General features: G+C 45.1%; 1 protein-coding gene across 7 annotated transcripts in view; it reads right to left on the bottom strand.

Annotated features, from left to right (window-relative positions):
* The window catches only part of NRF1 (nuclear respiratory factor 1), a 44,919-nt gene extending 31,298 nt beyond the window's left edge, over positions 1 to 13,621 (bottom strand). Inside the window, exons 1-4 of one of the 7 annotated variants that reach the window (XM_042872351.1) lie at positions 3,596 to 12,300; positions 3,128 to 3,359; positions 1,543 to 1,626; positions 896 to 1,010 (exon numbers count right to left, since the gene is read on the bottom strand). In XM_042872351.1, the coding sequence (XP_042728285.1) occupies positions 896 to 1,010; positions 1,543 to 1,626; positions 3,128 to 3,350 (422 nt within the window). In that variant the 5' untranslated portion in view covers positions 3,351 to 3,359; positions 3,596 to 12,300. Of the gene's footprint in view, positions 1 to 895; positions 1,011 to 1,542; positions 1,627 to 3,127 lie in introns of all 7 variants that reach the window. The other 6 variants (XM_042872353.1, XM_042872352.1, XM_042872354.1 and 3 more) reach the window with 6 other exon arrangements.
* Between the last annotated feature and the right edge of the window lie 1,787 nt (positions 13,622 to 15,408).

Genomic DNA, 15,408 nt, shown 5'->3' with positions numbered 1-15,408 from the left:
GAGTTTCTTTAAACTATGTTGTTCATATATCAAAGGAGAAAGAAATATGCTCTTCGCAAATGCTGTAAACATGTGGCTGAGTCACAGGGAGGAGAGAAAAACAGAATGAGGCCATAAAAGAAAAGGAGCCTACTCCCAGGAAGCACTTTTAACACCAAACCTGCTTCATTTCTTTCCACTTCTGTCACGTGCAAAGGGTGTTACAGGACTTAGCAGGTGAATAAACACAGTGTAAGGAAACCAGTTTAGTTTCTCATCAGCTCTCCATGAGTTTGAAGCAGAGAGAAGAAAAGGTGACACTGAATTCACTGCCTCTGTGCATGAACTGTGTGCAGGATGAAGTCAGCAAGCAGCACAGGGTGACAAACCTCAACTTCTTTCATATAATCTAACTGAGGTCAGAACAGTTTAAAAAGCAAAAATTGGTGTGCTCCAAAATGTTCTAAAAGGCAGCAGTCAACGTTTAGAAAGGGTTCCTAAAGTTGGCATTGCAGTGATCATCAGAGGTTTGCACAACACCCTGCAGGACCAGAGCTCCCTGGTGGCCATCACGTGGGCAGAGATGCTCAGAGCACTCTGAAAAATCATGTCAAAATGCAAAAAAACAGGGGCATTCTTCACTTGGTAGATACATCCTCAGAGCTAGGACGTGGCTGGAGCTCTCAGGACAAGCTGTAAAGTCACTGGAAAGGCCTTGGAAGGCAATGTTACCGTGATGGATTGAATCAAAACAACACTTTGACCCATTCCTGAAAATTAAAATACTGCTTGTGGGCTCCCAGAAATGATGCCCTGCAACTCCTCGAGTTGGGCAGGCTCTGAACAGCTCACAAATAGCACTGAGAGGGATGCAGGAGGTAGGCCAAGGTGTCAAGAGTGCAGAAGGAGTCCTTACCGTAGCAAACGCGTCTGCTGCCTCTTACGGATGGATGGGTTGGATTCAAAAACGTGTGGTCGCTTCCGTTTCTTACCCGTTGCCACAGCAGCAGCTGCTGCCATCCCCACAGGACCTGGAAATGAAACCACAGAAGTGAATCAGCACAGTTCCAGATATGGAATGAATGGCTTGGGTTGGAATGGGTGGTAAAGATCTCAGAATGATGGAACGGTTGGGCTGGAAGGGATCTTAATGATCATAAAATCATGGAATGGCTGGGTTGGAAAGGACCATACAGATCGTAGAATCACAGAATGACTTGGGTTGGGAGGGACCTTAAAGGTCATAGAATTAGAGAATGGTTGTGTTGGAAGGGACCTCAAAGCCCCCCCCTAGCCCCAACACCTGCTAGGGGCTTAGTTGCCCACCACCATATCAGACTGCCCGGAGTCCCATTGTTTCTCTATGTGTCAGAGGTGAAAGGCCACATCAGGTGACCCCAAAGCTTTGTGTTTAACAAAGGTGCAGATACAGGAGCAGGAAACCCTAATTTATTTTAAATATTGAGAGCCAATTTAGGCAGAAAAGCTGCACTGTGCCCAAGTTTTGGGTATGGGGAAGCACAGGAGGCATGGGAAGTGCAGCCAGGGACTGCAGGGGGATACCTGGGGTTCCCTTAGAGTGAGACTCTCCTGCAACTGCCCACCAGGATACTGGGAAAGAAAAGGAAAATCCTGCAGGAGTTGAGGCTGCAAAAATAATAAGCAAAGCAGTAGAATGCTCAGTGCAGTGGTGGAATGATCAGTGGGATGGTGTTCAGGACCATGAAGCTCTGAGAGTCAATGTACAGGCACACAAGAGCTCCAAGAGTGATCAAGCATGGTGAAAGACTACTTTTGAACACTGTAGATTTTGCATCTGTGTTTCAGCCTGTTCCCTAGGAGAATAAAGCTGAGAAGAAGCCAGGACCCAGCCCAGCCCTGCTCCTGACTGCAGGAGACGGGAGGCTCATAGCCCACGGCTCAAATACACATCTGGGGAACCACCAGATACAGGGATATTTTTTGTGTTAACTCTCAGTTTATATCACCTGGGATGGCAGATCATCATGATTAACTCATTTAAATGTTTTAGGACACAGGATATACAGCAAGCTATCACATATGGCCTATTACACATGGCCAGCAGGTCCTCACACCACTTGGATTCAACAAGTAGGTATGTGACCACTGCAGTCTTCCAACCTCAACCTGAACCACATCTTTACTTGTTTCTCCCCATTTGTTTACTATCATTTTTCCTTCTATATAAGCTTGAAGCCATTGGCAGTAACCTCTACACAACTATCTCTTCTCCATTAATACTTATTCCAACAGCTAACGTTGGGCACACAATCCTCCTCCTCCTTTCATACCGTACATATCCAGAAATGTTTATCCAGGAGCAGTTGCCTTTTCACCACTCTCTATAGAAACTCCTAAAGATTTTACCTTTTTGTTAAGGCAACCTGTTGGCATGTCCTCACTTCCAACTGCAAGCTGTCTGTAGCAAGGGTTGACTGCTCAGCATGTTTAGCAGGGACGCTCACCGCATCTATAAGCGCCGATATTGAGCTGCTTTGCACAACTTCTGACAAGCAGGTCAGGAGCTTTATTCCACAAATAAGGAGCCAGATCAGTTTGTGAGTGCTTATTTATCGATTATCATTGCTTTCTTCTACTAGAGAGGTAGACCCACTTCAAGGCAAATATAAAAGGACATGTGGCAGGGGTTTACTGGAAGGGGTTTGTGATCCTGAAACAGTTCTTCATTCCATAGATAGAATGGCTTGGGCTGGAATGAGCCTTAAAGATCATAAAATCCCAGAATGGGTTGGGTTGGAAGGGACATTAAAGATTATGGAATGGGCTGCTGGGTTGGAAGGGTCCTTGAGGATCACAGAATCATGATACAGTTGGGTTGGAAGGGTCCTTGAGGATCACAGAATCATGATATGGTTGGGTTGGAAGGGTCCTTATACATCACGGAGTTATGGTATGGCTAGGTTGGAAGGGTCCTTAAGGGTCACAGAACCACGATATATTTGGGTTGGAAGGGATCTTAAAGCCCTACTTAAAACCAAAGCAAGAAGGAAGCATTCACAGCATCCCAAGGGAGCGAAAGGACCGCTTGGACACCCCCAGGCCCAGATGGTGATGTCAGTATGAACGGTTGGTCATGAGAAGGATGCTGAGCACCCTGTTGCTTTACCTGCTGCAGCCAGGTGGGCCGTCACCTCGTCAGCTGCTGTGGAGTTGAGGATGTCAGAGTCATCATAGGACGTGTCCTCAGGTGAAGAAGGCGAGTCCTCGTCGGCGCTCAGCATGCTGTGCTCTGTGTAGGTGGCCACGTGGACCTGCTGCACCTGCTGGGCCACTGCGTGGGCCTCGATGGTGGCCATGTGTTCTGTTTGAGTCACGCCGTGTTCTTCCATCAATAGGTACTGGAAGGGAGAGAAAGATTAGAGTGGGTGTTAGGGATACGTGTGCCATAAATAAGGAGAACAGCAGGTGAAGCCAGCTGGGTGAGCAGGAAGGAACAGAGGTTACCTCCCCTAGTGGACTTCCACAGGAGGGACATTACTAATACAGGAGGCAGAAGAGGTTCTGAAAAATCCTATTTCCCAACTACACAGCACCAGAAGCAGGCACCATTGCTGGAGGAAAGGTCTTCACTCACCTGGCATTCCCAAGATGGAGCTTATTTCTGCCACTTTGACACCAAGGGAAGATGCTCAAGAGCAATACATAATGCAACCTCAACATCCCAGGACGTGCATTACAATGACAGTACAGAGGTTTACTGGTAGCAAGTTGTGTTCTGGAGATGACTTTTGCTGCATTATTTGCCCAGAGTCCAGAAGTGGGCAAAATCATTACAACCTAAGCATAAGCATTATGTAAAGCATACTTATTTAATGTAGCCAAGTGCTAAATCACTGAACAGAGCAGCAGCTCACACAGTCAGCAGGGCACCAGAGCATGCAGCATGAACATAAATATGAGCAGAAGATGCTCAGGTATTGTCAGTGGGTATCTATTGTACATTGGTGGGAAAGCACCAGCACATCACAAACTGTTACATCACATACCAGAGGACCTTGTGGCCATAATAACGGGGTCAAATTCCATGGCATTAAAAGCTCTTTACCACACCCTCTCCATAGAAATCTGTTCAGCTTTTCAGGAAGAGAGAGCCAGGAGCACAGACCTGGCACAGTGCACTGCACCATCAACTCAACCACAGCGTGCCAACATGCAGCTCTGCTCTTCCAAAGCTTCCCATAACTTTTATCATATATATCCTGCCAGAAATACACAACGCTTAGCAAATGATCAGCATGACAGCCACTGTGACAAAACAGTCATCAGGCTGATGGTGAGTCCAAAAATGACATCATCAGGACCAACCACGCAGGAAAAATGGGACAGTGAGATCCATGCCAGGAGAAAGAGCTCCTGGCCAAAGTTATCTTGGCCAAACCAACCAAGGACAACTACTTGGGAGATTGCAAGAGGAATGACTACAAACGTAGGATGCTCCATGGAAAGAAAGGAGGAGAAGGGAGAGCACCTCAAACTGAGGACAGGAGGTTTGGTGGAAGGCAGGTGGAGATGACCTGAGTTTCGTCCTGATTTTGGGAGAGGAAGAAGGGCAAGGCACATCCAAGGCCACAGAAAGAAGTACCAACAACATTGTGTACTGAACACTAAGGGCATTTATAAAGTAGCTCTCTCAAAGGCAGCTTCATCTTGAAGACACCACAACCAGCAAATCAATTCTTTTAGCGAGTTCCATCCTCCAAACATTCAGAATCATTTTTCCCCTTTCAAAATCATTTTTCACATTTGACTCAAGCACAGCTATTTTTTATTTTTATTTTTTTTTAGTGGGAAACAAAAGCTGCATCTCAAATGCAGGGAGAATATTCCCTGGACAGCACTAAGGGAAAGCTTCCTGCTCAAATGCCAGAGGCACAAATGGTGTTGAATGGAGATGAGAAGTTCATGGATTAAAATACTGACAGGAGGCTTAGGATGAGACAAGCAAAAACCCACTATCATGCAAATAAGTTTCCAAATACCACCACTATTACCAAAATGGCTGCAGGCAGCCACATCCCCTTGCTCAATGGACAGCTTCCAGCCAGCAGGTCCAGGGCTTTAGGATGGATTTGCTCCATGTATGGGATTGCACAGCGATGGTTCTTCTTGCAGCAGCCTTTGTCCTCCTAAGCTAACTCCAACCTAGGCATTTGGGAATGGTTTCTCAATTCCCAATACAAAGAAATCCAGCGAGACCTTTCCAAAAGTGGTACTGAACTTCCCAAAATGCCAAATACGCCAAGCCCAATCTGGTTTCTGTCCTATGCTTTTAATAGTGAGAATCACAAAACGAATGGCTTCACTAAGAGCTACCAACTTCATGGTGGAGCTGACTCTTATTTTGGCCATCTCCTATCCAGAAAAGTGAGTTTCTTGCCTGGGAAACACTAAGAGAAGCCTTAAGTGTTCTTAAATTGTACGGATGGAAATTAAACTCAATTTGGGCTCCCAACAGATGAGTTTAGGCTGTTTCCTAGCTAGGCATGCACTAGAGGAGCTCCAAACTGCTGAAATGCAGTTGTGAGACCATTACAACCCTATGGAGGTTAAAGCTCCAACCACCTTCCCACTCACAATCCAGCTCACAATGGAACCAGGTGTTATTCAGCCCTCCTTACAAGTCACTGTGATGTTAGAACCACCCAAAGGAGACCAATTCAAATACCTCCAGTAAGGAAGGGTCTGAGATGCCAAGATGCATTGAAGCAACATGAAATATGTTGGTTGGAAACAGAGCCAGTATAATCTTCTTCTAATGAACTTATTTTGTTATCAGTACAGAAAAATAGGGGGAACAAGGGAGATTTCAGGCAAAACCTTAACGGAGCTGCACAGCAAGCCATGCTTTTCCCAAACCACTAGGCTTTCTTTGTCTGAAGTGGTTCACTGCTGCTTTCCCCACGGTGCCATACAACATAAAGTGCTTTCCACTGAAATAAAGAAGTGTTTATCCTCATAAAAAAAATACTACCAGAATATATGTGACAAAGTGTAGCCACCACTCAGCTCCCCAGGAAACCAGACTGCAAAACGAGCGATGCTTCTGACACTGCTTTCTTTAGGAGGAAAAATGCTTGAACCAGGGCGATACCACTCAAACAGAAACTATGGGCCATGCATTCCTAAGTGGGCAAACAGGCAGCTGGGTGACCAACATCAACACAAGGGTGCCCAAAAAGAGCAGACAGGAACGTGTGGGCATTTGCTCTCATTTTTACAGGCACACATTGCGCTTCCACCACCAAGCAGAACCTGGATCTGCCCTTTCTGCACCCTCATCTTCATCATTCCAGGCTTATAAAAGTAAAGAGAAGCTGGGAAAAGGGCAAGAAACTACTACACATCTACCACAAACCAGGACTTACTATCTAGTGGATGGGGAGCCTGCCCAGTTGTGTGCATATCCCAACACTACAAGCTTCAGTAACTCATTTCCACATTGTAACTTGGATTAATTCCAGTTTGACCCACTAGCTGACTTCACTGAACACCAATTTTCTTCTTTTTCAACTTCTGCACTCGTTCCATGTCTGCACATTTGACTTCTGGAAAATTCCCAAACGTCTCCAGCACATGGAGGGCAAAAGCCTTATAGCTGTGCGTTGAAAGTTTGGGTAATTATTTGTATTATCCATCTTTTCACGTTATTCCTGCAGGATTCCTGGTAGAAATCAGGCTGTGGAGCACAGAGGAAGAACCATCCGAAGAGCCACCAAAGAGCCACCCAAAGCAGCTCCGCCATGGATCTGATGGACTGGAAAAGGGATTATTGCACAGAGCATGAAAGGAAAGAAAATGTTTTCGATTCATTTCAGAAATGAACATTCCTCATTCCAGAAAACGAGTGTTTATTCCTCTTGTGCTTTATCAACCTGAACAACTTCAGGTGCAAGGAAACCCTGATGCCATGACGATGCTTGTGGAGACATTTGCTGGTGGCCGTGGCCCAGTCCTGAAGCCTTGGATGAGAGCCAGAAGTATTTTAAAAATCATTTAAAATGCTTGAAGACAGAGAAATGAGGATAAAGTCACCTCAGCACGCAGTGCAGTTGCTTTGTGGTCATGATGGAGGCTCCTTTAATGCGCTGCTGAAACCAGAGCTGGAAGGAGAAAAGCAACCCAAAATAGCAAAACCTGAGCACTGAAACAGCAGAAAACAACAGAAAAGGAGCGCAAAAACTGTAAATTCTATGCTTAACTCAAAGACACGTGGTTGAAAATGGAGCTCGTGTCTACTCAGCGTCATCTGTGGTGTGAGTAGAAGTAGCCACACCAACACAAAGCCCCACTGGAGGAACTCGTCTACCACCAACTCATGACGGTGCTTCATGAGTGCTTCAAACTGAGACAATGATGAGATGTCCACACAGGAAAAAAAACAGAAGGAAAAACAGCTTGGGATGTTTCAATAATTTCTATATGGATGCAAAGCATGGACCACGTGAATGAAGACTGAAGGAGAAGGGCTGAGACACACTCTGTATGGACTGTAACTCCAAATTCTGTATTTTCAGGTTTTTCTTCTGCTTGGACATTTTGGGTGGAGGTTTCTCCTTTCAAAACTCACTTCTTCATAAAAAAATTCTGTCTTTTCTTCAAGTGAACGCTCTTTGCTATCACCAAAATGTCTCCTAGGTGAAGGTTTTGGAGAAGGTTGAGGCCCCAGTGGGGCACTGACACCGCAGCAGCTCCGCTTTCCGTATGGAATAAGCAAGGATTGAGAAATGATAAAAGGCAGAAAACTGAGGTGCAGCAGCCCATAAAGGTATTGAGGCACAGTGCTGGGAGCACTGCTTCTTCCATAAAACATAACTCAGACTGCTGGGTGGTGATGGACCCACCTGAAGTTAATTTAGAGGTCTTGGAGAGAGGGCCCATTTGGCACAGCCGCAAATAATCCCTCCGGCTCATTTCCTTATTAGTTCCAAAGGAATGGAAACGCTCCTGGTTTCCCCTTTTCCATTTTCTGCTTGATCCCTGTGCTGCAGACCCAACATAGAGCATCCTGCACGGAACAGCACATCGCACAGCACTGTCTGGCACGACGCAGTTTAGTCTGAAAATCAGCTTTAAAAAGGGAAAACAGCATTAAATGTCTCACTATTCCAGCATCACGCTTTTAACTGCAATAAATGCTGCTCCAAGCTCAGAGAGCTGATTTTTTTTTTTTTTCTTCCAAAAAGTGTGCAACACCTCCTCTCTTTCTTCCACTGCTTCTGTAAAGTTGGTGAGCATCTGGAGTTTAATGTGCCTTTAATGGATTCAAGCCTGCCCTGTAAATAAGTCACTTGCTTTGCATGAAACCACCACCATCACACTGGCACCTTTGTTCTCGGGGGTTGCTGTGATCTGGCTGTGTTAAACCCCATGCGGCAGTGCTGCTGGCTCTTCTTCTTGCAATGCTGTGGTAGTTTCCAGCCACATGCACCAGCACCCCTGCTAGGAAATGGGCTTCCCCATCAGCACATAGACCACTGGTGCTCTACCTTTCTCCTTCCCCGTCTTGCACAAGGATTGCTTGCAGGAGCTGTGATGAAGTGGTACTGCTGCCCAGCACTGCTCAGGTGCTTGCTTGCAACTCTTCTACAGGATGAGATCAGAAAGCACTTGTCCTGTGTAAGTCCTGTGCACTTACCACAGCAGGTTGTTTGATTTTAAAACCTATTTTCCACTGGTGCTGTAGGTTTCAGTGAATTCCCAGCTCCCTGCAAAGACAGCCTGGAATAACTCCTAAGTGAAAAGTGGTCCAAGGAGAAATTAATCACTCACCACCTACTGATAAAATACATTTCCTACTCCTATTTGAGGGGAATTCTGCATCTGAAATGGTCTCCCCCTGTGTTTTGCTGTTCTGGCACAAAGCTCTCAATGCATTTTTCAAAGCAGAGGTGCTTCCTCATCCCGTGAGCATCTTATCAGCAGGTTTCAATGGTGGGAGAATGAACCTCATGCACCGAGATTTCCACAAGGACAATTGCAACCATGCCTTAAACTACTGCTGCTGATCAGCCCTCATAGCAGACTACAGTATCCACGTTTTGACCCATTTTGGATGGGTCCCAGCTCCACCTCCTGTCATTGCCACAGCCAAGCAATACCAAGACCTGGCTTTTCTTAGGGGGATGCAAAACAAAGCCTTGGACTCCTGCTGGAAGTCTCTGTGTAGCATCCAACCTGCTGACAGCTCTCCCAGGTTAAATATTATTCACACATTCACCTTTAGATAGGGTTCGATGCCATGCCCGTGCAACGATGTGTCTCGATGGAATTAGTTATGTGGGTTTGATAAGGAAACAATGCATCCATCAAGCAGCAACATTGATTTGTATCTTTATTATTACCCCAACTTGTTGAAAACACACATTGAAATGCAAAAATCCCATTGTTCTGGCACTGGTGGAGAGAATTGGCTGTGGTCCTGCACTGGCAGAAACACAGTAACTCAAGCCCTAGGAGGGACTGAAATCCACCTCTTGTCATCCCACAGCGTCCTCCTGTGGCTTAATGCAATTATCCTTTTAATTAGGCTGGAAAAATAATCCCTGTGCTAACAGTCGCAGCATAAAAATCCTAAAAAAAAGAAATCCTAAGAAACCAAACCCATGTTTTTACTGTGCCTTCCCCATCAGCATCTCACCCAAAAGAGCTGCAGGAAACACAGAAAGCCTGGAAAAGAAACAAATGGGATTTCACACCTGTTTATTGAGCACGTAAGCGGAGTGTGGACAGCAAAGCATCTGACAAACAGCGTCCTCAAAGGTACCGTTATGTCCTTTTGCACACTTTCATTTCAAGAACCACAGAAATCCCAATTTCTAATTATTTTACTCTGAACCATGTGGCCTTTAAGACATTCTAAGCGAGTTGCTCTTCTCTGGTTGTTACAGCTTTCTAATTAATTTGAAGAATTGCTAACCCCATCAGCAGCAGGACCGGAGGATCTGCTGTTTGCTGACGGCCTTTTACCGACAGGATTACTGCCCAAAAGACAGAGCACAGCCCTGGCAGGCTGAATTAAGGTACGAATGTTCCCATTTTTAATCCTCTTTTATAGAGGGAAAGGATTACTGTTACGCTGGGCTGCTGCAAAGGAACGTAACGGGAGCGTTGCGAGGAGCACACGAGTGAGGGCAGGGGTGGCACAGAGCACTGAGATGCTCACTGGGGTTTGGAGGCAACACGACAGCACATCTGGAGACAACAGAACAGGAGATTTGGAAACAACACCAAGAGATCAACCTATTGGCCATGGCTGCCTTCCTGAGCACTTGGCCAACAGTGTTGCTTGCCCTCACGTTGCCTTAGCTCATCACCTACCAGGTGGTAAGGTCACAGGGCATAGCCCTAATTAAATAACCTGCACTAAATTACGTAGCTCTGACCTAAGATGGCAGGCCTGGCTACAAGGCTGGCTGGGTCTGTTGGTGATGTGTTCTGCAAGGAGCTCATAGAATAGGTTGGGTTGGAAAGGGCCCAAGAAGCCATCATGGCACGGTCTATCCCAAACCCAGGCTTCCTGCCCTGAAAATGCACATCAGCCTATCTCCAGCTCAGCCAGATGAGACCACTCTGCGATTACCTAAGTACATGCATGCTGGATTTAAGTGCATTTTAAGAACATTCTTCTCCTCTGTGGGACCAACAAAGAGTTCCTTAACCTGCCCACCTTGCTCCTTGAAGCACATCAGTTACTATGCAGCTGTTTTCCATGCAAGCTGAACACTCAAAACTTAATCTGTTAAAAGATGAAATAGTTATTACACGTTTCTAACAAACATGCCTACATACAAACGGGGCTGTTCAAGCTTTGAACAAACACAGGGGCTGAGGGAGGTTTTAGGAGCTGCTGCAACACACAACCATTTACTTTGTGCATGGAGAACAGAACACAATATTTTATTTGCAGCTGCATTTTGTGTTTTGGAGGTCTTTAACATTTCCTCACCGCCACCTCCATCCACGTATGCTTCTCATTACCAGAGTTTAAGCATTACAGCCATCACAGGAACACACACCATTTGCTTCTTGGGCAAAAGACCCACCTTAATGCTTTACCTTTCACTCAAAAACATGGTGCAGAAAGAAGCCAGAAAAGGAAAGACAACTTGCAGCCCTAGGCAGCTATGAGAAGTGCTTCACATCAGCCTGGCCTTCCTAGGGAGAAAGGGAGCAGCACTACCCCAAGTCCTCTCTCCTTTATAGGGAAAACTGAGAAGTTCAAGGACCTTTCTGGGGTCCAAAACAGCAGGAGACTCCAACAGCTGAAGCCAAAAATAAGGGGATAAGAATTAATTGGCACAACATCGAGGATGTGGCAATGCAAATAAAGCACGGAGGAAGTATTTTTGACCCAGACATGGGGGAAGTTTCCCAAGCTGCCGAGTCATCTCCATTTGATGACTTTAATTAGATGGTTACGTAATAAACAGTGGGTGGGAACTGGTTTCTTTCTGATTGTGTTACTTGTCATAGAATCATGGAAGGGAGTAGAGTGGAGGGGGCCTCAAAGACCATTCAGTTCCAACACCCTGCCAACATCTAACCTAAATCCCCCCTCTTTTAGTTTACAGCCATTGCAAACTCCTTTTTGTCAGAACCTCACAGAGGCAGAAAACCATCTGCACCAACCACAATAATGCAGGTGAGGAAGCCCAGCACAACAACGCCCCGTGCTCCTTGCACAACAACATGCCCTGTTCCCCACAAAGCAGGACAAAAAGGTGAAAAACAACGACTGCAAAATAATGCTGGGCTCCTCAATCCTATAGAACCCAGGATCAGATGGAATATACCTGCAAGACAAAGTGCTGCACAAGTCTCTGAACGTTTACGCCGCACAAGATGAAAAACAATGGCATTTCATTGATGTCAGCATGTCAGCAGGATGGATGTCTGCTGCCCTCCACCAGATACAGCTTCCAGCTCCCCAATGTCTTATCCATCAATAGCACAGACTCCTTGAAGCTCAACAGGTGACTCATCCACAACCAAAAACCCAACCAGCCTCTGCCAGATGGCTGAGAAATATTGGGGGAGCCAAGAATAAAAGGCTGGGCTGGCGGAGGCCAACAGACCTACATTCAGCAGTGGGAACATGAGCAACCACCAAACTGGATGGGAGATGAGTTTTAAACCACGAGGGGACAGACTACCTTTAAACACAAGTAAGATGTGCCCCAGTGTGGTGCCCATATGCCACCCAGCCCCGTCACCCAGGGGTCCTGGGTGGGCTGCACACCTCTGGCATGGCAGCTGAAACCCCCAGGAGGGAACTTCTATCCTCAGCTGGCTGTAGCTACTCCTAATTTTAGACAAGCATCCCTAGCAAGTGGCTATTTACCAAACAGCTACTGAAGTGCCTTAGAGGAGAGCTGGGTGAGTCACAAAGCCTCTGCTCCAAGTGCCACCTCAGCACCATTTGCCATTTTTTCTACTACAGTTACAACTCACAGAGCAAAGCAGGCGAGATCCCCACCGCGCACCAAAAGTTGTTTTAAAAGACCAAGGAATGTATTACAAAATTATTTTATTAAAGGACTCGATTACTGGATAATCACTGGTACAAAAATAAAGCTAACAACACATTCTTCCTCTGGACTTCCTTCAGGAACAGCAATTGAAAGTCCAAAGTTGAATTTTACAGCAGTACTTGCACCGAAAACCAACAGGAGCTAAGTTCTGTTGACAGCACACGGCATTATGCATGAAGATTTATTAAATTTTCATGGAAGAAGGGATGCAAGGGCATCCTACAGAGGCACCGAACCCAGCTTCCTTCCTAGAAGTTATTTTCCGGGCTGCTTTCCAGATCATAAAAGGCTACAGCAAAATAAACTAAACTAAAATAAAAAAATATGAAAAAGAACCCAAAGCCTCCAGGGAGGCCAAACAGAATCTCCCAGGGCTCCCAACCCATGATCCTGTGGCCATTCATGCTTCAATTTCGTTACAAAGCTCAAAGCCTCCAGGTCTGAGCCTGCCAGAAGCCGAGCAGGTTGTGATAAATCTAAACAAAGCTGATTCAGGTTTGTGAGCAGCAGAAAAAAAACAGCAAATTCCAACACGACACCAAAATACCTAAAATTAAAAGCTGACATCTGTGCAGCTGACCAGTCACAGGGCTTAATAAAGCCAGTAATTAAAGCCTAATTACCACCAAGCATAAAAGCACTGTCTGGCAGGAGTTACAATGCAGCCTTTGCTCATCATCCCCTACAAGGTTTATGCCATGCATTAATGCATTATGCCACACATGTCATTGGATTTGTGGCAGGAAGAGCCCACTCACCACCAAGTCTGCACCTGACAATGTGAGAGCCCTACAAAAGGTGACACAAAGCTCTATCCCAGTGAACACGTGGAGAAAATGACGTATTAGATGATTTGACTCTACATCGTAACACTCAGCCATGTTGAAGGATACCAGAACCCCAAAGAAAGGCAGCGTGATCCAAATCCATGATGAACAAGGTCAAAACCTCAAAGAAAGTCAACGTGATCCTCATCCATGGTGGATGAGACCAAAACCCCAAAGAAAGTCAGCGTGATCCTCATCCATGATGGACGAGGTCAAAACCCCAAAGAAAGTCAATGTGATCCTCATCCAAAGTGGACAAAACCAAAACCCAAAACAAAGTCAACATGATCCTCATCCATGATGGACGAGACCAAAACCCCAAAGTCAACATGATCTTCATCTATGGTGGACAAGACCAAAATCCCAAAGGAAGTCAGTATGGTCCTTATCCACGACAAATGAGATCAAAACCCCAAAGAAAGTCAACGTGATCCTCATCCATGATGGATGAGACCAAAACCCCAAAGGAAGTCAACGTGATCCTCACCCATGGGGGAAAGGACGAAACACCCAAAGAAAGTCAATGTGATCCTCATCCATGGGGGTAAGGACCAAACACCCAAAGAAAGTCAACGTGATCCTCATCCATGATGGATGAAACCAAAACCCCAAAGAAAGTCAACGTGATCCCCATCCATGATGAAGTCAAAACCCCAAAGAAAGTCAGTGTGATCCTTTGCCATGATGGACAAAAACAAATCCCAAAGAAAGTCAATACAATCCTTAACTATCCTGGACAAGACCAAAATCCTAAAGAAAATTAATGTGATCCCCAGCCATGATGGAGAAGACAAAAACTCCAACGAAAATCAACGTGATTCTCAACCCTCCAAAGCAGCCGCCACAGTCAGGCACTTCCCCTTTCCCACAAATGTTCTACCAGACATTAAAAAAATAGAAAACGGAACGACTTCTCATCCGTTTCCCCACTGTCAGGACATGAAAAGAGCAACCCCACCGCTCTAAGGATGAGCAACGTGCTACAGATGGCACAACGGCCAAGGCAACACCGAAGCACAAATGCATAGAACTGTGAAAAATGACACAAATCATCCAGCCAGCAGTGAGGCCAGCACCTCAAAGACAGAAGCACACCATGCCAAAAGGTCTCAAATTCTGGAAACAGCGAAGGGCGCTCGAGATGGGGGGAGCAGAGACCCAAATCTTGAAGGTATGCACAGAAAATGTTTCTGCACGTCATCAAAATTAGCAGCAGATGCAAAAGAGCTCTTCCTGTGCATGCTTAGGGTGGGGATTTTGTGCTCTGTGATGGTTATTTATGGTTCCCAATCCTAAACAGCTCAGGAAGCAGTGGGAGCCCCGTGGCCACAGCGTGGCCTAATAAGAAGGGGGAGGAGGAATAAAGGGAAGAAGTTCAAAAGAAAAAAAAAAGGGGGGGGACACAAACTAAAAAAGGGGAGAACAGGGGGAAAATAAAAAAGAGGAGAGGGGAGGAAAATGGGGGGGAAATATAAAAAGTGAAAAAAGAAAAAAATTAAATGGGGGAAAAAGTTTAAAACAAAATAAATAAATAAAGTAAAAAAACTTAACAGGAAGGAAAAGGGGGGAAACTTAAAAGGAGGAAACATTAAAAGAAAAAAAAAAGAGTGGAAAAAAAGGAAAAAAAATAAAGAGGGAAAAAAAATTTCAAGGGAGGATAAAAGAAAAAAAAGGGGGAAAATAAAATAAGGAGGGAATGAAAAAAAAGGGGGAAACTTAGAAAAGGATTAAAAATGGAGGGAGAGAATAACAAGGGAGATTAAAAAAAAAAGTAAAAAAAATGCTAAAGAGAAAAAAAAACAAGGGAAAATTAAAAAATTAAAAAGGGGGAAAAATAAAAGGAGAAAGTTAAAAAAAAGGGGGAAAAATAAAAAGGAAAAAATAAGGAAAAACAAAAACAGGAAAGGAAAAACAAAAAAGGAAAAAATAAAACGGGAAATGCAAAAAAAGGGAAAAGCAAAAAAATTAAATAAAAAGGGAAAGCAAAAAAAAAAGGGGGAAAAGCAAAAAAAAAAAAAAAGGGGGGGGGG

This window comes from Lagopus leucura, unplaced genomic scaffold (genome assembly GCF_019238085.1).
Source record: "Lagopus leucura isolate 7727_CA_CO unplaced genomic scaffold, USGS_WTPT01 Super-Scaffold_100008, whole genome shotgun sequence".
Lineage (NCBI taxonomy): Eukaryota > Metazoa > Chordata > Aves > Galliformes > Phasianidae > Lagopus > Lagopus leucura.
This window is presented reverse-complemented; position numbering and strand designations above follow the sequence as displayed.